Below are 26,791 nucleotides of genomic sequence, written 5' to 3'. Positions count from 1 at the left end.
GAATGGAAGGGAAGAACAATAAAATGGTATTATTTTGAGTGTTTGGTTCAAAATGAAAGCTGACCCCCCGTCTGTAACGCCACACTCCCAGCCCTTGCACTCCTGGTGTTTCTTAAGACCAATAATAAATATGATCTTTGTCAAATTGTCACACTAAAAAAGGAAGTGAAGATATCCTGTTGACACAGTGGCAGAATGTCATGCTGCAGTACCGGAGAAGCAGGTACATATGTAGTTTGCAGATCTGTGTCCTGCAAAGCTGGAATGAAAGAATGGAGATAGCAATGGAAGTAGCATGCTTAGTCTCCATAAAGAATGAGGAAACAGGTACTTAGGCACTGTTCTAAAGCCCACTGAAGTCTATGGAAAGACTCCTATTGATTTGAGTGGGATTTGGATCCGGCTCTTACTGTCCTCTGCAGATAACCCATACCAATGGTATGCTCTCCAGAAGACAGTTGTTCAACTTGTCCACCCAATCAGAAATAAGATTGTGTCCAAGAAGCTACAAAAGAACTAGGACATGTAATAAGTAAAGGGTGGAGGGAGGGGATTTCCCTGGGAGAAGTGAGTTAAACTCAAAATTCATCCCTGTATCAGTTGCCATTTTTTAAAAAGTACATGGAAGGGAGGATGGAGAGCCCATGTATTTTTGGCCAGATATCAATATGGGAGATAATGCTGGTGAGACAAGCAATAATGCCTATGCAACTTTACCATTTTTGGAGAAGGCAAAACAAATAGAATAGCATGGCTCCTGGAGAAACTTTGCTGGCAGACAGGACACTGAGTCTGAAGAGTAGTGCAGAACAAGTGGCTCACTGAAGTGCCACCATTTTTGGGTATTAATTTCCTTTCAGATGCTCAGGCTCAGATGCCTGGGTTGTATCAACTACCCTATCTGCATGTTTGTGTATCTTCGGGAACTTCTCAAGGTCCCTTCTAGAGCTGGGTAAAACTTAGTTTTCTCATCCCTCACACGTTCTTGAGATTTCATAAATTTTCCTTTTCTGCCTTGGGATAAATATGAGACCACCCCAGAATAGCCAATAGCCCAGTGGTTAGTGCATTCACCAGGGCACTACATAATTCAGACGATGATTTGAACATGGGCCTCTGCTCCCCACTTCCCAGGCCAGCAGTGTCCTAGCCACTGTGCTGTTGGCTATCCTGGGGTCAGGGTTTCACTGTGTGTGTGTGTGTGTGTAAATAAAAACTTCAAAACAAAACTCCAAAATTACAGTCACAATGAGGACAAATCATGGATACAAAAATAAATCAGCCAAACCCACCCAGCCTTGACTCTTTTCCCTCAAAAGTAGAAGGTTAATTTGGTATCCTACCACCACCCCCATGCCGACCACCTCTCCACCAAACTCATTTGTATTTTTTTTCCTCTGCCATTGCCAGCAATTGACTGAGTGCACAGATAGTGTGGGCTAGAGGTTGAGGTAAGCCGTTCTGTGCCTAAAATCAGGCTGAACAGCAGCTTTGACACAGAGTAGAAAACCATTGCATTAACTAACAACTGCCAGCTTCTCAAAGAAAATATGCTGCAAATGTCTGACCTTCCTTATCGAGGAAGATGCCGAATCCTATGGTGTGTGAAAATGTCCAAGAGCCAGTTGTTCATAAGTCTGGCTGCACAACAGTGGGACTTGCAGCTTTGAGAACATCAGCTCCCAGCTGTGGATGATAAAGGAGCAGAATAATAAAATGTGTTCCATTGTCTTCTCTGATGCAGAGCAGGCTTCCTGGCAGCAGCCTCTCTCTGTGTTTTCCTTGAAAGTTACCTCTGGCATACCAAATACCATGAAATATCTGCCACTGTGTATGCTTGTCAAGCTTCCTTCCCCACTCTGAACTCTAGGATACAGATGTGGGACCTGCATGAAAGACCCCCTAAGCTTATTCTTACCAGCTTAGGTTAAAAACTTCCTCAAGGTACAAACTTTGCCTTGTCCTTGAACCCTATGCTGCCGCCACCAAGCGTGTTAAACAAAGAACGTGGAAAGAGCCCACTTGGAGTCGTCTTCCCCCCAAAATATCCCCCCAAGCCCTACTCCAGTTGCAGCTGCTAAATGTTTACAATGTCAAAAAAGTCCCTATCTTTTGTACTGCCTGCAACCACTGTGGCATCATCCATGGGTGAAAATAGTCATTGATAGAGTGAAAGTCATCTCCCCCTTAATCCATGCATTTAAGACCTGAAACCCCTGATATCACAGACTGCCCACAATAAAAGATCAATATATATATAACAATGCACTCAAAGGACAATCTTGCCTTACCCCAGTATGTATCTGTATAGCCTCTCTCCTTCGCCCATTTACTAAAGGAATACATAGTGCATGAAATCTGTACAAAATCTGTAGCCAGTTAAGAAACTGTGAGGGTATACCAGACTGAGACAGGACCAATCATAAGTAAGACAGTTTCACTTGATCAAAAGCTTTGGCCTGATCCGAGGCCAAAACATAACCCTACCTTTCTCACAATCACCACGTTCACCCATTTTCAAATATTTTCCACAATTTACACAAGATCTGCCATTGTATGACTTTCAACTGCATTAGATTGCAATAATTTCCCTGCTATTTTCCCCTATCCTCTTGGGTTGAATGGAAGTCAAAATTTTATAATCCATGTTCAAAAGAGGAATAGGCCTCCGATTCCTGATAGCTGAAGATCCCCTTTTTTTGGAAGAAAAACAAACAAACAAACAAACCCTTTCCTCAGCTTCTGACTCTGATGGTAACATAGATGGTAATACAACGATACCTCACTCCAAAATAACAGAAACCAGTAATAATACCCTTCCCAGCCAAAGTTCTGATAATGCTTAAGTATAAATCAGTAACCCTGCACCATCATAAGTATCAGGCCCTATGAATCGAAAAGGTCACCTTCTTGTTAACTGGCTCATTATTCTCAATGAGAGGGCCTCCTGAGTCCCCAGATTCCCTGACAGTTCCTTCTCAGGTTAATCAAACTCTATAACCCTTGCATTCTTTTCCCCAAATAAATGCACTTGTTACATCTCTCTCTGCTCTTCCTTGTCCGCAACAGCACCTAATACAGAAAAACGATTATCTGTTGAAACAGATAACGCTGTGTGATTCAGGTAGTGGCAGCCACCTTCACTCTCCTTGGATCCCCTCATTCCCTGTCTGATTTCAAGAAAAACTCTCCCTTTTCTGAGAGCACATCAAAATCGGCTTCCCAACTATACAGTCTGCCATCCATGTAGCCTGCCAGTTCCTCCCAGGAGACTGGGATTCCTAAAAAAACAATTATGTCTGGGGATATTCCTTCCCCAGTTTCTTTTTTCCCCTCCCCGTCTCTCACTGCCTGCCCACATTACCAGTACTCATGTCCCCATCTGTGTCATCCTGACTCTTAATGGTTCCCACTCTCTCATTTCTTTCCAGTCCTGTATCAGTAAAGAACAAGGTAAGTCCTTCCCCCAAAAGCAGAAAGGCCCTGCCATTTCAAATGGGGCCTTCATTAATCTTTGCAGGGCTGCTTGGAATCCTCTAATGGTTGGCGTCAGGAAAGATACTTGTGAGACTGGGAATGATCTCTTCCCCTATTGTGCCATGCCTCTGGGAACTACCTATAGACATGTCCACTTTCCCCACACATATTACCCAGAAGCTCAAGCCTGGTCAGCTGTGACTGCTGCTTAGGACTTCTTCCTAGGTGACCTCTCAGAAGATCCAGACCTGAAAATATACACTTCAAGTCCTCCTAGTTTGTCACTATTTCCTCAATTGCTCACTCATGACAGATCTTTTGCCCCCTCATTAGCACTGGGGTTCCTCTTTGTTTTGAAGAAAAACAAAAGACGCCACTTTAGATTCTAAAAAAAAAAAATTGCTAATAGTAGTAGCAGATGGGCCATATGCAGTGGTGAGCTGGAGCTGGTTCCACAAGGGACAACCGATTCTAAAAGGGCTTCTAAATTTAACCGGCCAAAAGTGGCGCCTTAGGTGCCGACTCCACAGGTGCTCCAGCCCTGGAGCACCCAAGGCGAAAATTTGATGCTTGCAGAGCACCCACCGGCAGCTCCCCGGCCCACCCCCAGCCCCAGCTCACCTCACCTCTGCTCTGCCTCCTCCCCTGAATGCGCCGCCCCGCTCTGCTTCTCCGCCCCCCCCCCCCCCGGCTTCCCACGAATCAGCTGTTCACACGGGAAGCCAAGGTGGGCTGAGAAGCAAGCGACGGCTTCCCGCTCAGGCCTAGGGAGGCAGAGCAGAGGTGAGCTCAGGCGGGGGGTGGGGGACGGGGGGGGGGCGAGGAGGGCCACCCGCACCGCAGCAGTAACCCGGGGGGGGGCACGCGCGCAGGGGAACCGCTCCCCACCCCAGCTCACCTCCCTCACCCTGGGCCTGAGTGGGAAGCCACGGCCTGTTTCTCGGCTCTCCCCGGCTTCCTGCCGAACAGCTGATTCGCGGGAAGCCGGCAGGGGCCAGTGCGGAGAAGCAGAGCAGGGCAGTGGATTCAGGGGAGGAGGCAGAGCGGGGGCCGAGCGTGGGGAGCTGCCTGTGAGTGCTCTGCATCCACCAAATTTTCCCCATGGGTGCTCCAGCCCTGGAGCACCCAGGAAGTCGGTGCCTAAGGCCCCACTTTTGATGTGATCAGTGAGGGAGCGGCCTTTCCCCCTGTTCCCCCCAGCTACACTCCCCCGCCCCTAGGAGCTAGAGGGACCTGCCGGATGCTTCCTGGGAGCTGCCCCAGGTAAGCACCACTGGGACTCCCCACCTCGCCCCCCGGCAGGTGTCTCTGGCTCTTAGGGGTGGGGTGGGCACCCAGTACGGTGGCCCACAAGACCCTCCTGCCCGGTTCTGGGGGAAGTCAGGGGACAGGGAAGGGGGGTGGATGGGGCAGGGGTCCTGGGGCGGGCACCAAGGAACGCAGAGGAGTTGGATGGGGCAGGAGTCCCGGGGGATGGGGGTGGGCAACGATCCCCTTGTGGGGTGAGGAGATGTTGTTAAGATTTTGGCAGCTCATCACTGGCCGTATGCCACCATAGGCAACCTCCCCTCCCCTCCCCTCCACAAACTTATCAAGCTCAGTCTTGAAACAAGTTAGGTTTTTTTGCCCAGACTGCTCCCCTTGGAAGGCTATTCCAGAACTTCACTCTTTTGATGGTTAGAAACCTTCATCTAATTTCAAGCCCAAAGTTGTTGATGGCCAGTTTAAACCCATTTCTTTTGTGCCAATATGGGCCCTTAGCTTAAATAACTCCTATTCATAGACGGTACATTACTCCTGCATAGCAAGTAGTTCTGTGTACTTTTAAAATATGTCTTTATTGAAATGAGCATACAAAGTGCATTATAGGGAGTCCTGCTCTGTTGCCACATCTACTGGAATTTCTATTTTTTTAAAATTATAATTATTAATTATTATTATTATTATTACAAACATTGGCTCCAATCCTGAAAATACATGCACATGAGTCACATTAATTATGTGACTAGTCTCATTGAACTCAACCCAGTGATATCTACTCAGGTCCTTCAAGTTACTCAGATACATAAATGTTTACAGAATTAGGGACTATGTTTGTAAAATAGATCTCACACAGTAACTACAGTTGTTTCTATCTACACATCGGGTTTTATTTCATACACCACACCCAATACTATGGCATAGGAGTTCTTAAACTGAGTGCTATTACACTACAATTTCTGACATTTTAATGGCAACTACTAGGTCTATGATATAGGTATATCCCAAATTAAAAAGAATATTATCCTCCACGTCCAGTACACACAGCCTAGTCACCATCATTGTGCTCTATTTCCTTTGTCATTTCAGCAACTCTTCACAAAATGCAACAAGGCTCAAGAATATTTTTGTTGTAGTGGTATCATGGAAACTCAGCTACCCCTTACGTTACTATTCCTTCTGGAAGGAATTCTGAGACAAAAGGCATTTAGGTATTTTTAGCTCCCTAATGTTCAAAATGCTGCTGGACAATCCTCTTTCTGGAGTTTGGATTTTTTCTTGCACAATTGACTTACTCTTACAAATGGACTGCATATTGTCTGCTTCATCTCCACAAATAACACCAGATCCTCCTGTCACTATTCCTGCCTCCCCTTTCTTTCAGGTTCAGAGCTATACTGAACTAGAAATAACTACTTAGCAAATGGAATTTCTGAAGTAAATAAAAGAAAACAAAACAAAACTGAAAAGTTCAATTTATTTATGTCACAGTTCAGGACACCTGCACCTGTATTCCCCCTCTATGGTTTACCAAGGGTACCCTTTCTAAGGCTTCTGGCTCCGCAGTCATCACGTCTTCTGGCTACCCAGTCATCACCTCTCTTGAATGGAGATACAGGTCTCTCTCCTTTCTGACCAGCGTATGTTCAGACTGCAGAGTTCAGGCTGCACTGTAAATTCCCCAGCAAGTCAGACTGCCTGAGCAACCTGCTTTGCTTTTCTCCTCAGAGGCTATAAGCAACATAATTGCTCACAGTTATAAGTTACCAGCTTTTCCTAAGCAAGCACATTCACTCCTAAGGTGAAAGTGTTACAGAGAAAACATATTAAAAACAATAAAAACTTACGTGCATGTTAATAAGCATACCAGAGATCATTCCAATTGCAACAAGGACTCTGGTAGGAGTCAGTTCTTCAAACCCAACCAAGGGGTTTTTCTGTGGTCACAAGTTAAAAGCTGTTAGCTCAGAATAGTCACACCCATGATTCTCTGAGTCACTCCTTTATACAGTTAGGGCCTCTGATCTTGTCCTCACATAACAAGTGAGCAGCAGACAAAAATCCCCTCCTGATGGCAAAATTTCAAAAGGATGAGATCTTGAATAACCAGGGGGATACATTTGCATTTTAATATAGTGAACTTGTAAGACACTTAAACTTAATTCGGTAAGGTTTTCCAGTATATTGCAGGAAATTGCTATATCTGTCACAATTTATTTTTGATTTTAACAAGTAGGAAATATGCTGTCAACAACACAAGGGCATCTGCTAAAGTGTACCCTGCTCACTGGCCAAAATTCAAAACCAAGTATAAATTAATCTAAGAGTCAGAGATGGTATAACTTGTACCTTCCTATCACCCCATGACATAAGAGTTACACCATTTTAACCTTAACTCAGAGGACCAAATTTAGAGGCAATGAATAAAAAGGGTATAAGTTACACATTAGTAAGGGATCTAGTCTAGATAAGAGGTGGGAAGACTGTGTATATTCCATCATTTTAGATTCCTTTACATGAATTTAGACTCGCCTCTGCATTTGGCCTTTTGCACTTTGATATATAATTTATCTTATAAATATAATTTAGAGCTATAAAACTATATTTGTAAAATTGGAAAAAGCCAAAGCTATATTATTTGTATATTTAAACAGAAAAACTATAGTAAAAAATATATCAACACTTAGCATAAATTGTTAATATTTTAAACATACTGTATAATATAAAAATAGGTGGCCAAGGTAGATATTAATTTAAAACATGCATTATAAATGAATGAATTTGATTTAGTGAAATACATTTTGACACAGCAGTTGTTTCTTGTCAGTTCAATGACTTACTCTGGGGATATTTCTCCTAGCTGTAATGTACATAATTCAAATGATAATCTGTTTATACACAGAGATGCTTTTTGTCTGAATTCATGCAAAGTTTTATAGGAGCTATAGTTTTGAGGTTTCATAGTTTTGAGCTATCAGTGGTGGATTTTAAAGCTGGTTATGTTACAGAATGTCATGTGTGGAAAAATAAGAGTTTAATCACAAATGTAATGTAGAAATAAAATGAACTCTATGACACGAGGTCTAATCTTAACTATGGGTAGGTAATGTGTCGACTTCAAATAAAATGTTGTGGTCTCTCCTTTAACACACTCCTTGAACCCCTCAAAGATAAAAATTAATCAAATAATTGTGACACGGAGTGTTTGTGGAGCATTTGTATACAATGCTGCCCAAGGGAAACACGAGGAACAGGTAGAGGCACGGAAGTGTTGAGAATTATGGCAAACTGTGTTAAAAGGATTTAACTAGTGTAATGTATGAACACTGTATGGTTAGAGTACACAATAAGTGGTTTGTCTCAGACATTCCTTTCAGCTGCTAACTCAGACATACATTATAACTGAGCAATGTTTAGAAATACACACTTAGACAAGCAGTAATTAGGTCACTGAATGGTGAAGGGGACAAAGCCCGTGGATTTTCTCACACATCAGGAAGTAATTAAAAAAATTTCCTTGACTGAGACTCAGAAGATTTCAATGTTTGGGAGAGAAGGGTTACCTAGAAGAAAATTTTGAACATATATTGTAAGATTAAAAGACCTTTCCAATTCTCTGTGGTTGATGTGAATAGCCTGTTGTCTTTCTTGCATCTGATTAAGTCAACATACTAAAAAGGCTAAGAAACTTTTAAAAGTAGAAATGGGTTGAAGCCACATAATTCAGATGCCAGAATGGAGTTTGAACACCTAAAGTCCCTGGTGGTTCAGTCCATCATAATGAAAGGATCCACTTGTGAAATTTGGATCTGTGTTCAAATTTCCATTTTCCTATTGTTCAAGGCTGTTAGGTTTTGGGAAAGGCTACTCTCAAACACTTGATTTTGGGTGAGAAGGAGGGAGTTAGCATGCAGAGTTCAAAATCATGAGAACTCCATCAGCTCCTTAGAAGGAAATTTAGAGAACAATTCAGCATTGGGAGGGGGGATTTGGAGGGTTCAGTTCTCTGGTTGGAAATCCCAGCAGGAATTCTACTAGTATTCCTTCTAGCAGCTCCTGGGGCATGCTGGAGCAGTAACTCCACTGCCCTCACAGGGGGTACCACATGCTCCTAGATTCACCTCCAGCCAGTTCTGGAACAAGGGGGTGAGGGGAGGGAGAAATGACAGGAACATGCCCCCACGCATATTTTGCACCTCCCCACTTACCTTCAGAAAGTTAACACCTGCAGTGCACAGAGAGAGTAGGGGCTGTTTACTCCCATGAGATTCCAGACTGCTACTAGGCATGGTTTGTGTGTGTAGCTCTTTGTGCTCTCCCTCAACTTAGCCACCTGCTGACCAATCACATGTAGGCATGTAGGCATGTAGGAACATTATCACAGTCTGATAGTGATTTGGTAGCTAATCTCAATAGTTTTTCTTCTGGTCTTGCACCTGCTTCAAAACAAAAATGTCTTTTCCAACCAACTATAGCCTTAGTCCTGCAAAGAGACCTGCTGGATTCCACCTGTATACCTCCACCTGATTGTGGCCTAAATTGTTTCCAAGCAATTTAGATCCAGGAAAAATAAAAGAGCATATAAGGCACTATTTCAAAATTACACTACAACTTCACAAGATTTAAATCAATGGGCCTGTTCTCTCCATAGTAAAGAGAGGGTGAGGTTTTCAAAAGCACCCAAGGGAGTTAGGCATCCAACTTCCTTAGGCACTTTTGAAAATCTCCCTCTCCAACTATTTGGCCATATGTTTTCAGGAGGATCCACATAAATAACTGTCAGCCTAGATCGGCTTGATTGAGATGAGTGCTGATCCCCTTTGGCTGACTGATATAATGGAACCTACTATTTTTCTCGTCTCATATAATTTGTGTAGGATATTGGTATTTGGTGCATCACACGTATTTTAAAAACTTTGCAGTAGATTTATGGGTTGTTGTTCTGTTTGTTTTTCTAGTTGGATATACAATGAACGATCTAATTTTTGAATGGCAAGAAAAGGGAGCTGTACAGGTAGCAGAAGGGCTCACACTACCACAGTTTCTGTTGAAAGAAGAGAAAGATTTATGTTATTGCACCAAACATTACAATACAGGTAGGAGAGTTTCGTAGTCCATTACAACTGGAAAGACAGCTGCTGCTATTTTCTGTTGTTTTAAATGCATAATTTAACTCATCTGAAGCTTATAACACTACAACACACACAGAATACCATGCCCTTAAAGTATTAACATAATGAAACAAAACGGTTGCCTCATGGTTGAAAAGATTTCTAAATGTTCTTATAAAAGTTTATTTAGGAAAGACAGACATCTGAAATACATCAGTTATGCAGAGACGGGTCAGCCAGGCTTCATTGTTCTGCAAAAGGGCAGAACCTTGAACCTGTGTGGAGCTGCATTAACTTCAGTAAGGCTTCACATGGGCACAGGAGTCTTCCTGCATAGAGTCCTTGGCAGCATTGGGGCCTTATACTGCATCACCTCCAGAATTATTTGAAAGATGTGTCCCAGTGGTTAAATCTGTATATAGGAAATACTAGGCATTGCTTTTTTCAATAATAAAAGTATAATCATCATTCTTATTTATCATTGTATAAAAATGTGACTGTCCAATTCTCAATCCACAAATACACAGAGCAAAAGCTAAACCCCCCAGGATTCCACCCTCACGATTTTTTTAATTTTGTTTAAAAAAAAACCAAAAACCAACCACCCTCTGGTGCTCCCAATCATTACTCTTTATTCAGTAAGGTTTGTCCAGTACATTGCAGGAAATTGCCATGCGTTACCATTTATTTTTTATTTTAACAAGTAGGAAATATGCTGTCAGCAGACTTTATTCCTCACCTTCACAAGTTCCAGCTTGCGTCCCTCGACTGTACTCCTATAGACAATACCACTATGCTTTTAGTAAATAAAGTATTATTGACCTTGTTATTATTAATGGGGAAACTGGAAGAAAACATAACCTGCCGAGGCCCAAATGTGGGATTCAATGGCTGACAAAGACTTCGAGTCTTTGAGGTCCACGAAAAAATTATTCATGCAGGAAACAAACTATTGTGGGATTCAATTCCTTTAGTGTGTGTGTATGTGTGTGTGTCGGGGGGAGCCCTAACACCTTTGCTTCCCTCTTCTTTATTTGTGATGGAAATAATTTTGAACAATTAATGTGACAGAACATCCAATTTGTGTGGGCGGTAGTTAATTTTGGGACATAAATCATGTCCCTTCAAATGATGGACTTCTGAGAAGTATGGCACAAAATTAGGGATAATATTTCGGGCACCTAAATATGTTGACTGTTATTTAATGGTTCCTTGGAGGAAGGGGTGGAGTGGGGGCAGGCCTGGGCGGTGGGAGGTGGAGCACATCCCCACCTCCCGGGTAGAGAGGAAGTCAGTACCTATCCATTCTAGATGGAGGAGCAGCCCCTAGGCAACTGTGGGGAGACTGCATTATATCAGGAGGCACACTATTCCCCAGCACAGGCAGAACCCGGGCAGCACAAAGATAACTTAAAGTCACCTTTGTGTCTACTGCCCCCAGCCTGTGCCTTCAGGATACGCCTCTCAGGAGGTCCAGCTCGCAGTCTAGCCTGGAGGCTTTAGTTTGTTTTCCAGTCTTCATCATGGGGTTAATTCCATAAGACTGGAAGGTTTTTTTGAGGAGGATGGGGGAGGCTGTTTTAGACCTTCCATCTTTTGTCTTTTTTAAAGTTGGCATCATGATTATCCACTGTTGTGTGGGCAATAATAGTCACTGGCAAGAGAATGCAATAACCCAAGTTTTTCATTTCCATTCATTATGTTATGCTAATATGTGATCGCTTATGTGCAGTTTGTGCTTAAGGACTCCTTGTTTAACTAGGGCACTCGTAATGTGAACCTGTGCACTGATACTCCATCAAAAAGATAGTATGAGGAGAAATAATTGATCATCATTTTTGAAAACTGAAACCTCTCACCCAAGCATACATCAGAATAGATTAAAAGGGTTATTCAAAAAAAGATAGGTTTCAGAGTAACAGCCGTGTTAGTCTGTATTCGCAAAAAGAAAAGGAGTACTTGTGGCACCTTAGAGACTAAACAATTTATTTGAGCATGAGCTTTTGTGAGCTACAGCTCACTTCATCGGATGCATACCGTGGAAACTGCAGCAGATATTATATACACACAGAGATCATGAAACAATACCTCCTCCCAGCAGGAGAGTGAGTTTGTGTGTAGGGGGATGGAGGGTGAGAAAACCTGGATTTGTGCTGGAAATGGCCCAACTTGATGATCACTTTAGATAAGCTATTACCAGCAGGACAGTGGGGTGGGAGGAGGTATTGTTTCATGATCTCTGTGTGTATATAATATCTGCTGCAGTTTCCACGGTATGCATCCGATGAAGTGAGCTGTAGCTCACAAAAGCTCATGCTCAAATAAATTGGTTAGTCTCTAAGGTGCCACAAGTACTCCTTTTCTTTTTTCAAAAAAGATGCTTCACAACTGCAGATAGCATTTGCTAAAAGTGCCCAGCTATCATTTCAATATAGATGTAGTTTCAACACAAGGTATGAAGCTCTTTTCTGAGGCCTGGTCTACACTAAAAAGTTAGGTTGAAGGAAGCTGCCTTAAGTCGACCTATTAATGTATGTGTCTACGCTAACGGGTCCTTTTTGCCGACCTAAGGTGCCTCTAATGTCAACTTCTATAATCCACTTCTGTGAGAGGCGTAGTGATAATTTGATTTTCATGGTTCGACTGCGAGATAGTGCACATGAAGTGTTGTGTAATTCGACTTAATTGGCCTCCACAATGCTCATCTGTGACCACTCTGGAGATCATTCTCAAGTCTGCTGCACTGCAGACAGGTATACAGGAAACAGCCCCTCCCCTGCTAAAGGCCCAAGAATTTTTGATTTCCCATTTTCTGTACTATCAACATTGGGAACATGCCAGCTTGAGCACAGCTGATCATGGAGACTACATGCCCCAAATGTGCTCCAGCCTAGTCTGCACAGGAGGTGGTGGATCTCATCGCTGTGTGGGGAGAAAAGTCTGTGCAGGCAGAGCCCCGATCCAGCAGAAGAAACGCTGACATCTATGCAACACTCACTAGTGGAATGGGGGAGAAGGGCTACGCGAGGGACTCCCAGCAGTGCCATGTGAAAATAAAAGAACTTTGCCAAGTGTAGCAGAAGGCAAGGGAGGTGAACAGTCGTTCTGGTGCTGAACTCCACACATGCCGGGTCTACAATGAGCTGCATGTGATTCTCTTGGGTGACCCTACCAGCACTCCCACAAGCAACGTGGACACCTCACAGCTGTGAGAGTCTAGGGACAACAAGGACGACGATATAGTAAATGAGAAAGAGGAGGAGGAGAAGGAGAATGGATCCATTCTCCCCGAGAGCCATGAAATATTTTTAACCTTGGAGCCCTGTGGGTCGCAGGACATTACAGTGGCTGACCATGATGCCAGGGAAAGCACCTCTGGTGAGTATACAGTTACAATCAAAGTCCAGTTAAACTTGAGCAGGGACACACATTCGGTGGATTGCACGTTTATTGTGAAGAAAAAGTGAGGTACTGTGGCTCTCTGCTTACAAGAGGCCATTCCAGAAAAGACTGTTTATGTGAACTGGGATAGCCCAGGATATTTCTAGGAAACTTTCATGGAGATACTATGCAATCCTTTGATGCAGGTTTCTGCTCAGGGCAGTCTTATTTCTTCCACCAGGGTAGGACACTTTCCCATACAACTCCTGAATTAATTCTGCTGGCATTATTCCAGTACACAGCATAGCAGCATAAGGACCGGGTCTATAACCAGACGCTTGCAGCATCTACTTCCTTTCTGCCTCTATTATCCTCAGGAGACTGATATCACATAGGGTTGCCTAGGGGAAACAGGGAAAGTTCTTGTTAAAAGTACTCTTACAAGGGAAAAAAAAAACAAAGGGCATGTAGACCTACCCCACCTCTGCACATTCTGGATTGCCAAACCACACGGGCGCTAATGTGCCTTTACTGTGCTTGGCATGGGTCGCCAAGTAGTTTAAAGTGGCTGATAGGGGACTGTGGCCCCTCATGAGAGATTCCACAATTTGGGAGTGAAAATGATCCCCCTCCCGCCATTTGTAAACAGCTTCCTGTGGTGCTATGGGGAAGGGCGATTGTTCGACTAGATACCTTTGCTCCTGACATGAGCCTTCCATAAACTTCATTAAAAGTGAGGTCACTCATGAGCCGGGGGGGGCTACTCACCAGGGCTGGAGCAGCAAAACGGCACAGTGAACGGTTACGGGTTCTGATTCTGTAATGGCTTGCACCTAGTGTAATAAGGGTTGGGGTTTTTTATGAAAACGGCCTTGCTATGGAAACATTTTATTCATGTAAAATGGCTCCTTTATTTTTTCCCCATGACTGACAGCTGGAAATGTGTCCTTCGGCATGTCATCAACACCTGAAAGCAGACTTTCACTGATTAGAAGGAGGAGAAAGAGAACGTGGGAGGACATGTTCACCAAGATAATGAACGCCTCCGGGATAGCTGACACAGAGCTGAGAGCATGGAGGATTTCGCTGTCCAAGAAGTTAGACGTGGACATGGAGAGCAGGAAAGCTTCCAATGAGCAAGAGCATGTGGCACAGGATGAGATTCTTCAGATTATGAGGGACTAAGCAGACATGTTGAGGCGTTTGGTTGAACAGAAGTAGGGTCGAGTCCCTCTGCAGACTCTGGTGGACAGCCAGCCAGCATTGCTTGGCACAGAATCACACTCCCCAAAGCGTTCCATGAGGTGTGGGCGAAAAGTCCATTATCCCTTTCACTTAACTCCGGGGGACGGTACCAGGAACAGAAGGCACCCATTCCCAGCCCTCTGATGGTCTGGAATGAGGTGTTACATTACACAGATGAAAATGTTTCTCTCGTTCCAACTTTATAACCCCTTTTCCCCAAGGTTACCTTTTTTTTCCTGTTCTCCCTTTTTACTTTGTTTGTTAAAGTAAATGGATCTAAGAAATAATTGTTCTTTACTGAGTAGAAGCAGTGGGCTTGGGCTGGGGGTTGGCTTTACAGGGACAGTGATACAAGCCAGGTGAAGGTTTAGGAAAGCACAGTGCAGACAAGCAGCTTGCCTTACTGTGACTCATTATTGAAACGGCTTTTCAAAGCCTCGTGGATACACAGAATCCCTTGCTGTGCTCTTCTTATTGCCCTGGCGTCCGGCTGCTCAAAAATGGCTGCCATGAGATCTGTCTCACCTGCCCACCCCTGAGGAAAATTTCCCCCCCTTTTTCCCCACATATATTATGGAGCACACTGCAGACGGCTATAACCATGGAGATGTTCTCTTCACTAAGGTCCAACCTTGTTAGTAAACTCCTCCAGCGCCTTTTGAAAATACCAAAGGCACATTCAACCACCATTCTGCACTTGCTGAGCCTATAGTTAAACCGTTCCTTACCGCTGTTCAGATGGCTGGTGTAGGGATTCATGAGCCATCAGAGCAAGGGGTAGGCTGGGTCCACCAGGGTAACTATAGCATCTCAAAGTTGTCAATGTTCATTTTGTGGTCTGGAAAGAAAGTCACAGATTGCAGCTTTTTGAACAGACCCAAGTCCTTAAAGACTCACACGTCATGAACCTTTCTTGCCCATCCTACGTTGATGTTGGTGAAATGTTCCCTGTGATCCACCAGGGCCTGCAACACCATTGAAAAGTATCCCTTTCAGTTTATGTACTCTTTGGCAAGGTGGCCTGGTGTCAAGATGAGGATATGCGTGACATCTATCGCCCCACCACAATCAGGAAACCCCATTATGACCAAACCACCCACTATGTCCTGCACATTTCCCAGACTCACTACTCCTTGTAGCAAAAGTCGATTAATGGCCCTGCACACTTGGAGCACAGCAGCTCCCACGGTTGATTTACCTACTCCAAATTGATTCCCCACTGACCGGTAACTGTCTGGCGTTGCAAGCTTCCGAATAGCGATCGCCACTCGCTTCTCCACTGTCAGAGCAGCTCTCATTTTTGTGTTGCTGAACTGCAGGGTGGGGGAAGTTCTGTACAAAGTTCATGGAAGGTGGCCTTCCACATTCAAAAGTTCTGCAGCCACTGCAGATATGGGATATTTCGTCCCATATCTGCAAAATGATGTGTTTGTTTCATTGGACCAGAAACAACGCTCAGAGTGAGCTGCTCTGTGACTGCCAGCAGCAACTGTGAATTGTTTTTTTCAGAGGCTTAGAGCAGGGCTGCTTGCAGGACATCGCTATGTTTGTGCAGTGGACCCTACTTTGGCTCTGGAAATACTGCAGGAGAAGACACGAGGAGTTTGAAATGTTCACAGCAAGAGCGCACAACTAAGGCGGTGCCTTGCTTCTGGGGTATGCACAGCAGTTTTAAGGTGCAAAAACCACTGGGTTGTTTTCTGTTGAGCACAGTGCATCATAGGATGCCGGCGCAATGTTCCCAATGTTCACAAATCCAGGATTTGTGCAGGAAATAGCCCAACTTGATTGTCATGCACATTGTGTAAAGAATTGTCACTTTGGATGGGCTATCACCAGCAGGAGAGTGAATTTGTGTGGGGGGGTGGAGGGTGAGAAAACCTGGATTTGTGCTGGAAATGGCCCACCTGATGATCACTTTAGATAAGCTATTACCAGCAGGACAGTGGGGTGGGAGGAGGTATTGTTTCATATTCTCTGTGTATATATAAAGTCTGCTGCAGTTTCCACGATATGCATCTGATGAAGTGAGCTGTAGCTCATGAAAGCTTATGCTCTAATAAATTGGTTAGTCTCTAAGGTGCCACAAGTACTCCTTTTCTTTTTGCGAATACAGACTAACACGGCTGTTACTCTGAAACCTTTCTTCACTAAGAATTCTTGGTTAAAGACAAACTCCAGATCAGAAATAGGAGCTTTTCAAAGGCACAAAGACCAGGTAGGCAGCTACCTGCCATTGATCTTTGTGCTTTTGAAAATCTCTCCCTCTAGAAACACATTTTTCCTCCATTCTCCTTTCTTTCATGACCTGTTCTTTAAAGTGAATGTTTGCTTGTTATATGTTGATGCTGAAGCTGATGAGACATGTTAGTAGGACTGGCTGAACATTTTCCATTGAAAGTGTGTTTTGATGAAATATTGGGTTTTCAGCTAAATAACATTTTTCACAAATAGTGTCTGCTTTGCATAGAAAATTTTGATTTTTTTATCCAAAAATTATCAAAACCAACATATTTTGATTCTGAAATGTTGCTGCAGTGCCTCATGGGAGTTGTAGTCTATGTATCTTATGCTCCCATTTCTCCTACATGGGCCAAGCTCCCCAGCTGGACTTCATCTCTCATGACGCATTGTGGCCATACAACTGTCACTTTCTCTCACCAAGTGGGAAGATCATCATGCACCATGGAAGATGTAGTCCAGCCAGGGAGCCTTGCCTATAGGGGAGAATGAGAACATGAGGTACCTAAACTACAGTTTCCTGAGGCAGCATTTCAGGATTGAAACATTTTGGTTTTCAGTTGAAATATTTCAGCTTTTAGCAAAAAAAATGGGTTTCCGATTTTGGCCAAAACCTCAAAATTTTCTGCAGGAAAAAAAAGTGTTTTCCAAACAGCTCTAAAATCAGACAAATCTGAAATGGAACTCTTTTGATTAAATACACTAATCCAGGTTCTCTGAAGGCATTTGGAGTCACTCGAGGCCCAGTTCTGGATTTAAGTTGTGCAGTTTGGAAAGCCTTCTATTAACTTCAGTGGACTTTGTGAAAACAGAGGAAAAATGATCTAATAAATCTCAGCTGTGTACAATCGTGGTAAGGATGCCAGTATTAAACAGATTTGTTAGTAAAAAGGTGAAGCTTTTCACAGTTTCAGTCATTAGAAGTAATAGCTATGAGGGCATAACTGGGCCCCTCGGAGTGTAAGCATAAAAAACTACTAAAGCAGATTGGCCGCATGTATCCTGCATCAGCTGAACACACTGATTCGATTAAACAGTATTCAAAATGTGACCAATCACGTAATATTTTGAGAATTCCAATCTCATTTGCTTTGAGGTTCCAGTGTGAGCTAAGTTGAGTGAGAAAAGAAGCATCATCATTTGAGCGGTTTTCTCTGGGATGGTAATTCAGCCACAGCTAAGTGTTGCGAAGCTGTAATTTTTTGATATTTCACATGTTGAAAAGTTAGGTACTCCACTGCTTATAAAACTACTCTCAAAGCATCTAACGGCAAGTAATGTGTAAATGAGTTTTCTAGCAAACCCACACATCTACAGTCTCACATGCTATAGAGCTATCAACCCTGCCTCTGCTTCATCAGTGTTGCCAGCTTTGATTACACATTTGTCAAATTTTCTAACAAGCACATAGATGCTTCCTCCCATGCTTCTCTTGTGCATGAGAGAAGCTCTCTGTCAAAGCCTTCAGAACCACTATATTAACTGCTTTCAAGTCTCTCCTTAAACTCACTTTTGCCATGATGCCTTCAAAACACCTGATGATATTTAGGAAGCTGGTGTCCTGTAGGATTATTACATTAATCAGAATCATCTCACTGTTACTTGTGCTCCATCTGTCCATCTGCCATACATTTGTTGAATCCACTTGTTGTCTCTTGTCTTCTATTTAGGTTATAAGCTCTTTGGAGCAGCGAGCATCTTTTCTTCATATGTATGTATGGTGACTAGTGCAATAGGGAAAATGATGGTGTTGGGGGACAAGCCATTCTATATTATGGAGGAATTGGGATTTGTTCAACTGATTAAGTTATTGTGCCCTAGATATCAGTTCCCCTCCAGCAAATATTTTCTCCAAAATGTGATTCCTGCTGCATAGTGACAAGTCCACCTTTAGTAATAATGCTGAAACCTGAAAGTTGTTCTTTATTTAAGGTAGATATGTTGGCATCAAAGCAACAAAACCCAGCCTTTCTTTGAGACAACAGGGATTTAAAAAACAAACAAACATTTTCTATTAGCACCCAGCTCTGTCAGATGCCTATCTGAATACACAGTTGGCCAGAGAGACAGCATCCAGATGATGTCCCAGTACAATGGCAATTACACAGTAAGGCTTTTAATGACTGTAGTCTAAGCATTCTGGGCATTTTGAGTACACCTCCAAGCTCTTCAGAAAACTTTGTTCATAGAAGCAGCCATCTGTAGTTAGCATAATTACAGTCAGCCAGGAGTTGGTCAACCACTTAAATCAATATTTATCTGCTGTCACCAACTGCATATCTAACAGAACTGGGCCTCCGTGTAAATCAGCTCACTCAGGATATTGTAGCCAGGCAGAATTCAAGATATTATATACTTTAGCACCTGCTGGAGAACATATAGTTCTGATATTATTCTACTCTGAGGACTTAAAGAAAAATCTCTTACTCCATCCCAGTTGAACTTAGCAGAGTGGTTCAAATTATTGAGTGCTCTCATGAGTTAACCTGACAGGTGAGTTTTGGAGATTCCAATATGACTTTTGTACTGCCAGCTATTAGACTCCTGACAGTCCATCTCAATTCAGAATATCTAGATCAAGGGTTCTGAAACATGAAAATACAGAAATTTCTGTCTGAACAATTCAGTCTCTCTGAGGCTGAGAAAAGCTATGCTGTGGCTTGAATTTTGGGTCCCTAATGCTAGCTATACCTATTCTATCTCTGAGTCAAATTGTGTAATACCAGTGCTGCCAGACAGAGATGGGATGAAAAACACAAAGAAAGGAAATAAGAATACCAGAGATGGTGAATGACACTGGAAAACAGGGCCAAACATGAAGAAAATAACTGTACTTGGAAACTTCCTGTATGTGGAGCTGCCAGGGGAAGAGTGACAACTTTTCTAGCTCTAATCACTACAGTCATTCTAAGAGATTCAGCTGACATACTCAAAAAACTCACTGTTCCAAATACTGGTGTATCTACTCTGTCTGGTGGAGATGAAAGCCTATTGGGCTTCACATCTTAAAGTCCTCAACATGACTTTCCTACATATCCTACTCAGCAGCGTTCACTCTGAAAGCCTGTCCAGATGTGCTAGCAATATTTACTTTCTGGGGGTACATCTACATTACAGCACAGACAAGCTTCCCAGCTCAGGCAGACAGACTCTCACTATCTGGGGCTTGAGCTAGCACATAAAAATAGCAGGGTGGACATTGCAGCACCAGCAGAGACTCAGGCTAGCCACCCAAGGGGGTTGGGTGGGCTTAATAAAGCTTTCTCCCAGCTGCAGTGTCAACATACCCTTGAAGGCTGGAATTTTCAAACTCCCATTGACTTCTGTGTGGAAGGATTAGGCCCTTTATTTTTACAATGCGAGATACCGTTAAAATCTTTGCCTTGATATGGCCTTTTGGGACCCAAGTTCTTTTCTGTGGAAGTACCTATTTGTGTAAATGTCCTTAACAAACAGTTAACTCTTGACTGCAATATCAATAGCCAATAGAAGTGTCTTCCTCCTAGTTCCGTTCGGTTTCATATTCCCCGCCCCCTGAGCATAATTAGTCACTTAGTCTCAATACCCTTTCTTTGCCAGCTGCGGTTTTTTGGTGGTGGGGTTTTTTTTGGTTAAGTGCCTGCAATCATGGTACTACCACAAAAGCCCCTCAGACTGCCATCACCCTGATAGCCATCAGCATGTGTGAGTCATTACACTGACAGCATTCAGGAAACAAACATTACTAATATTAACATTCCATGCTAGTTTCACAGTGGTTGGCCTGCGTGGCCTCATTCTCTCAATATACACACGGGCTCCAACCAGGGAATCCCGGCACTGATGCTGATAACAGTGAAATCCTGCCTCTCCATGTCAGTACCAGTGGTGATATTATGGTGGAAGCATGCATACATCTGAGAAGATGCAGAGCACCACTGTCTGCGCACCCACAGTATTCCATGACAGCAGCAGTTATTGCCTCTGCTGTGCTTGTAAATTCAGCATTCCACCCCCACTTAACCACCCTGTAAAGAAGTGTCTCTGGGGCACCACCCTACATGGGTTGGGCCCCCCTGCAACAAGCAATGCATAGACTCAGACTTTCAGGTCAGAAGGGGCCATCATAATCATCTAGTCTGACCTCCTGCACAGTGCAGGCCACAGAACCTCACCCACCCATTACTGTAGTAGACCCCTCACCTCTGCCTGAGTTACTGAAGTCCTCAAATCATGATTTTAAGACTTCAAGTTGCAGCGAATCCACCATTTACACAAGTTTAAACCTGCAAGTGACCCGTGCCCCATGCTGCAGAGGAAGGTGAATCACACCCTCCCCCCAAGGGTTTGTGTGTCTTAACTTAACATTGCTGCTTAACTTAAATGACTCCTCTCCCTTCCTGGTATTTATCCCTCTGATGTATTTAAAAGGGGGCAATCACGTCTCCTGTTAGCCTTCTTTTGGTTAGGCTAAATAAGTCAAGCTCTTTGAGTCTCCTCTTATAAGGTAGGTTTTCCATTCCACAGATCATCTTAGTAGCCCTTCTCTGCACCTCTACCAGTTTGAATTCATATTTCTTAAACATGGGAGACCTGAACTCCACACAGTATTCTCACCAATGCCTTGTATAATGGTAGTAACACTTTCCAATCTCTGTAGGAAATATCTCACCTGGTGCATCCTAGGACTGCATTAGCCTTTTTCACAGCTGCATCTCATTGGTGGCTCATAGTCATCTGGTGATCATCCAGTACACCCAGGTCGTCCCCTCCTCCTGTCACTTCCAACTGATTTGTTCCCAGTTTATAGGAAGAAATTCTTGTTATTAGTCCTTAAGTGCATGACCTTGCACTTTGCACTATTCAATTTCTATTACTCCAGTTTACAAGATCATCCAGATCTTCTTGTACGATATTCCAGTCCTCCTCTATATTGGCAATACCTCCCAACTTTCTGTCGTCCACAATTTTTATTAGCACACTCCCACTTTTTGTGCCATTTAAAAATGTTAAATAAAATTGGTTCCAAAACTGATCCCCGAGGAGCTCCACTAGTAACCTCCCTCCAACCTGACAGTTCACCTGTCAGTATTACCCATTGTAGTCTCCCCTTTAGCCAGTTCCTTATCTATCTTTCAATTCTCATGTTAATCCCCATCTTCTCCAATTTAACGGATATAGTTCCAAAAAGGAAATCAAATGCCTTACTGAAATCCAGGTAGATTAGATCTACTGCATTTCCTTTGTCTAAAAAGTCAGTTATCTTCTCAAAGAAGGAGATCAGGTTGGTCTGGCATGATCTACACTTTGTAAAACCATGTTGTATTTTATCCCAATTACTGTTCACCTTTATGTCCTCAACTACTTTCTTTTTTAAAATTTGTCCAAAACCTTTAATACAACAACTGAGGTCAAACTAACACACCTGTCATTTCCCAGATCACTCCCCCCACCCCTACCTCGTCTTAAAAATATGAATTATATTAGCAATTCTCCAGTCATGGGGTATGATCTCTAAGTTTACAGATTTCATTAAAAATCCTTGCTATTGGGCTTTCAATTTGTGTTCAAATTCATTTAAGAATCTTGGATGGAAATTATCCCCCCCCCCCCCCGATGTAGTCCCATTAAATTGTTTGGGGTTTGATTTCCACCTCAGATGTGGTAATTTCTACCTCCATATCCTTGTTACCATTAGCCACTGTGCTACTATCCCTAAGCTCTTCATTAACCTTATTAAAAACTGAGGTAAAGTATTTGTTTAGGTGTTGGGTCATGCCTAGATTATCTTTAATCTCCACCCCATCCTCAGCGTTTAGCAGTCCAACTTCTTCTTTCCTTGATTCTCTCTTACTTATATGGCTATAGAACCTTTTCCTATTGGTTTTAATTCCCTTTGCAAGGGTCAATTCTGCTCGGCTTTTGGCAGTTCTCACTTTATCCCTACACTTCCTGACCCACATAGGTTTAGCAAGGTCCAGGCCCCAGCCCCTTTGTCCTTGTAATGTGCCCCATCCTTGCAGGCCTGCTTACTTTGTGGGGGAAAGCAAAAATGCAGAGAACAAGTTCCTCCTATGGTCAACAAAAAGGTCAGTGGCTCTGCCCTTACTTCAGGGTGTTTGGGAAGCAAATTTACTGGAGCCCTTAACACCCAGGTAACCACACCAGTCTCTCCCTACTGGGCTTGGTTCTGGGGTTCATTGGACTCCTTGGAGTTTTTGGGGGTCCATCTGACATAGAGGTTCCTCCTCTGGCTGGTGCAAGAATCACTCCCTTCTCAGGGTTTCCCCCTTGCTGACTACAGCTTCCTCTTTTTGCAGCCCTCCTCCTTACCAATCGTGATTGGCAGGGCCAGAGAGGCAGGGCTATCTTCGCACACAGAGCATCCTTAGCCCCTACTCATCTTTTAATAAGAAATGAGATACCTAGGTCAAGATTGGAAAATGGAGACAAAAGAAGAGAGTTGAGAGGAAAAAGGAAAATGAGGTTGTATGGCACATGAAAGCTGGGTGGGTTTTTTATCCAAAGAGGACCATCTGAGGAAAAAGCATGGGATTGCTGATTGGAGAAAGAGACCAGGGGACTGTTAAGGAGTATTAAGTTCTCAGAGTAAAGGTCACAAGCATAGTTGTGCAGAACCTTCAATACAAGGATGCAAAAGTTTAGAGCCAGTGCAGATATTCAAGTATGCGGATGGAAAGGTGAAACTGCTAAGAGAGATGACTTTTTCTGCAGCATTTTGAATAGACTGGAGGGAGAGATGTGAGGTGAAATCTTGACCCCACTGAAGCCAATGGCAAGATTCCCCATTTACTTCAGTCGGCCAGGATTTCACCAGTGGATCAGAGAGGCCAAAGAAGGGGCAGTTGAAAAAGTTGAAGCAACGCAAGACATGTGCCAGGGTTTTATGGTAGGATTGGGCTGCTAGAGAAATCAGCAGTACTAGAGAATTCTCTTTAGAAGTCACAGACAGAGATTATGAGTGAAGCGAATGTTTGAGTTGGTAGCTATAAAACTCCTTAAGATTATTTTCTCTAGTTTTAAAATAGGATTTTTGCATTGGACAGTTGGGTTCCATCACCATAGTCTTACTTAAATCTAGACACTTGTGTTACTTCACAGAAATAAGGATTACTCTCCATTAAATTTACTACAAAAATCTACAGACAAGATTAATGGCTTTATAACAAAGCTACCTTAAGGAAAAATAAATGATACACTTTACCAGCCATTTAATTTGTCCAGAAGTGGAGTATGTAAGAAATTTTAACTCAGCTTGGAAATTGATTTCTCAAATAACACTGTTTCAGTACAAAGATAATACAGGATGATACATTAATGTGATAATAAGCATGGGATTTTGTATAAACCCGTGGGTAAAAGTGGGTCAGAAAAAATAATTGGTATAACTTATTGCAAAATCAACATCTTCTGGAATAACTGCACACCTTTTAAATAATATTAATATAAATGCATCCATCCAAAATCCAGAATGATTAAAATGCATTCATTCAAATAATCACAGAGATCCATTGTGAAATATAATTTCTGCTGTCAATAAATATATCAGTAATATTGCCTTCAAATGCTAATATTTAGTAGAAACAAAGGGAATTACAAAAGGAGAACACCACAAGGTCAGGAACAGTGACAAATTCTGGCATAGGAGCATTAGCACTGTTTTGTTTGGGGTTTTTTTGGTGGCAACAGTGATATTCTACTTCCACGGGTGAATATATTTCCTTCTCACTTTTAATCAAGTCAGTGGGAACTGCTGGGTTCTCAGCACTTTGGGGAGAAAAAGCCACTTATTCAGGTTCCTAACGTCCAAATTAGAAGCTCCATTTTGAAAACCTTGGTAACTAGGTTTTCAAGTTAGAACATTTTGGAAGGGGGCTAAGGCATACATAACTTGTCAACAACTCTAATTATTAACCCGAGGCCATCCTCATCCCCCAGTTTTCGCTTTTAGGTTATGTTTGAGAAATAAAATTTAACTTAAAACTGAGCCATGGGATGGCAAGTTTGATGGCACAGGAGAACACAACATCCCTCTGCAGATGGCACTCTCTCCAAATAGCAACTCAGATGGCAAAGGTTGGAAAATGACCTGTTGCTCATTATGACCATTATGGTTAGTGTGATCGTTACTTTCAAAAGAAGCACAACTCTAAAGCAGCTTACTGAATTCTAAAAGCAGAGAAACTTTTTGGAAGTTCAGTTTCTCTGTCTCCAAAAAGATTTTCCGATGGTGATGGGGAAATTTATGTATGCTGAAAGATCAATCAAAACAATTGTAACGCCACTAGAAGACAAGTTAGTTGAACTGCTCATATAATGTTTTATTTAGAGTGTGTGTTAGTGACAAAAATAGCTTTCCTATTTTCATGAAACTTTTTTTTTTGGGTTACAACTAGGAAAGTTTACATGCATTGAAGTCCGATTCCATCTTGAAAGGCAAATGGGTTACTATCTCATCCAAATGTACATACCGAGTCTCCTGATTGTCATTCTCTCCTGGGTGTCGTTTTGGATCAATATGGATGCAGCACCAGCCAGAGTGGCTTTAGGTATAACAACTGTACTGACCATGACAACACAAAGTTCAGGTTCACGAGCATCACTTCCAAAGGTAGGCAAAAAGCTGTTTTGCTTGTATTATACCAGAATCACTGTGTTAGTACAAATGATGATTCTATATGGCTGTCAGAGGCCTTCAATAACCTTTACAATATGTGTTATTCTTCTTAAGAGATACATTAGTTCATTAAGGATGAACAGAAGGGAGATAAACCACTTTGATCTGGTTTTTTTTTTGGTTTTTTTTAATTTTTCATTCAACAGAACACATTCTACTTCTTTACCAACTGATCTGTTGGGCCAAATTCTCAACTGGCTTAACTACATTGACTTCAATGGTATAGATTTTGAACCTTGAAGAAAGTGTTATTCACTCCACTAGTGTTGCTCAGACTTTTATGTGTTGGTCTGAGATGAGTTTGTCCCTCACCTGGTTGCAATATAAGCCAATGTATTTAGCAAATATTGAGACGATTGCAGCTTCACAGTCTGCTGTGAGTAAAAGGGAAGCTGTACTCTCCCACAGAGAGATCAAATAAAAAATTATGACTTACAGAATAACAATCTCTTTCCAGCTCCCCACCCTGGTTCTGGGGGCACAGTGAGTTAGTAAGCTCCTCCATGAAAAGAGAAATAGGTGCATCTGGTCAGCTATTCTCATGGATCCAGGGCTCATCCTCAGACCACCCCTTCACCATCCTCTTACAGTGAGGAGTATTGCACAAGTATCACCACCAGAGCCACAATCTGACTGCCTGGCTGAGTAAGGGTGACAATCTAGCCCAAAGTGTTTTACAAAGGTGTCTGTCATCAGCATGGCTGAAATCCCCAGACAGATTTATATTGTCCATTTTTAAATTGCCTAAGTGTCATTACTTAAAAGTTTTCTTTTACAGGACAAACTAATCAACCTGAACTCCCACTGAAGTTAATGGGAATAATGTAATATATTTGATGTTACCCCTCTTGTTTTTGTGTAATTGTTGAAGCCAGTCCTTTTTTTCCTCTGATCAAAATAAATATGCCTTTGGTTGCAGAGAGAGCTTAGTGTCCCAAAGTGTAGGGCCCTGCTGTATTAAGTTTGATGGAATATATGGGCCCAAAGAGCCAAAGGTGTGAACATGACCCTCTACTGTCCATATTAAACAGTTTTCACCAAAGGTTTGGGGTTTGATAGAGACCTCAGCCAGTTAAGTACCATGGCAAACACTAATAAAAGGTTTAAAAGATTTTTAATAAAGATACAAAAAGAAAGGGAAAAAAAGTGAAAGCATTTAAAATGTAAACTATATAAGGAATACTTGTTCCCTGTCACTGTAGAGAATCTATAAATGGAAAATAAACCCTGTCTGACAGTCTTTTAGACTGTTTTAAGCTCAAAAGCTTATCTCTTTCATCAACAGAAATTCATCCAACAAAAGATATTATTGCACCTGCCTTGTCTCTCTTATCTCCAGGGAACAGCACAGCTACAACTAAATTGCAAACCTAGAGTCTTTTAGATGGTATTAAATGTA

At 42.5% G+C, this 26,791-nt stretch overlaps 1 protein-coding gene across 1 annotated transcript in view; it reads left to right on the top strand.

Moving 5' to 3' along the window:
- GLRA3 (glycine receptor alpha 3) overlaps window positions 1-26,791 on the top strand; it is a 149,694-nt gene that overhangs the window by 110,286 nt on the left and 12,617 nt on the right. The window contains exons 6-7 of the mRNA XM_084626198.1: window positions 9,696-9,833; window positions 25,112-25,326. Of these exons, the coding sequence (XP_084482324.1) occupies window positions 9,696-9,833; window positions 25,112-25,326 (353 nt within the window). The remainder of the gene's footprint in view (window positions 1-9,695; window positions 9,834-25,111; window positions 25,327-26,791) is intronic.

This window comes from Lepidochelys olivacea (assembly GCF_965140295.1).
Source record: "Lepidochelys olivacea isolate rLepOli2 genome assembly, chromosome: 4".
In the NCBI taxonomy this organism is placed as follows: Eukaryota; Metazoa; Chordata; order Testudines; family Cheloniidae; genus Lepidochelys; species Lepidochelys olivacea.
This window is presented reverse-complemented; position numbering and strand designations above follow the sequence as displayed.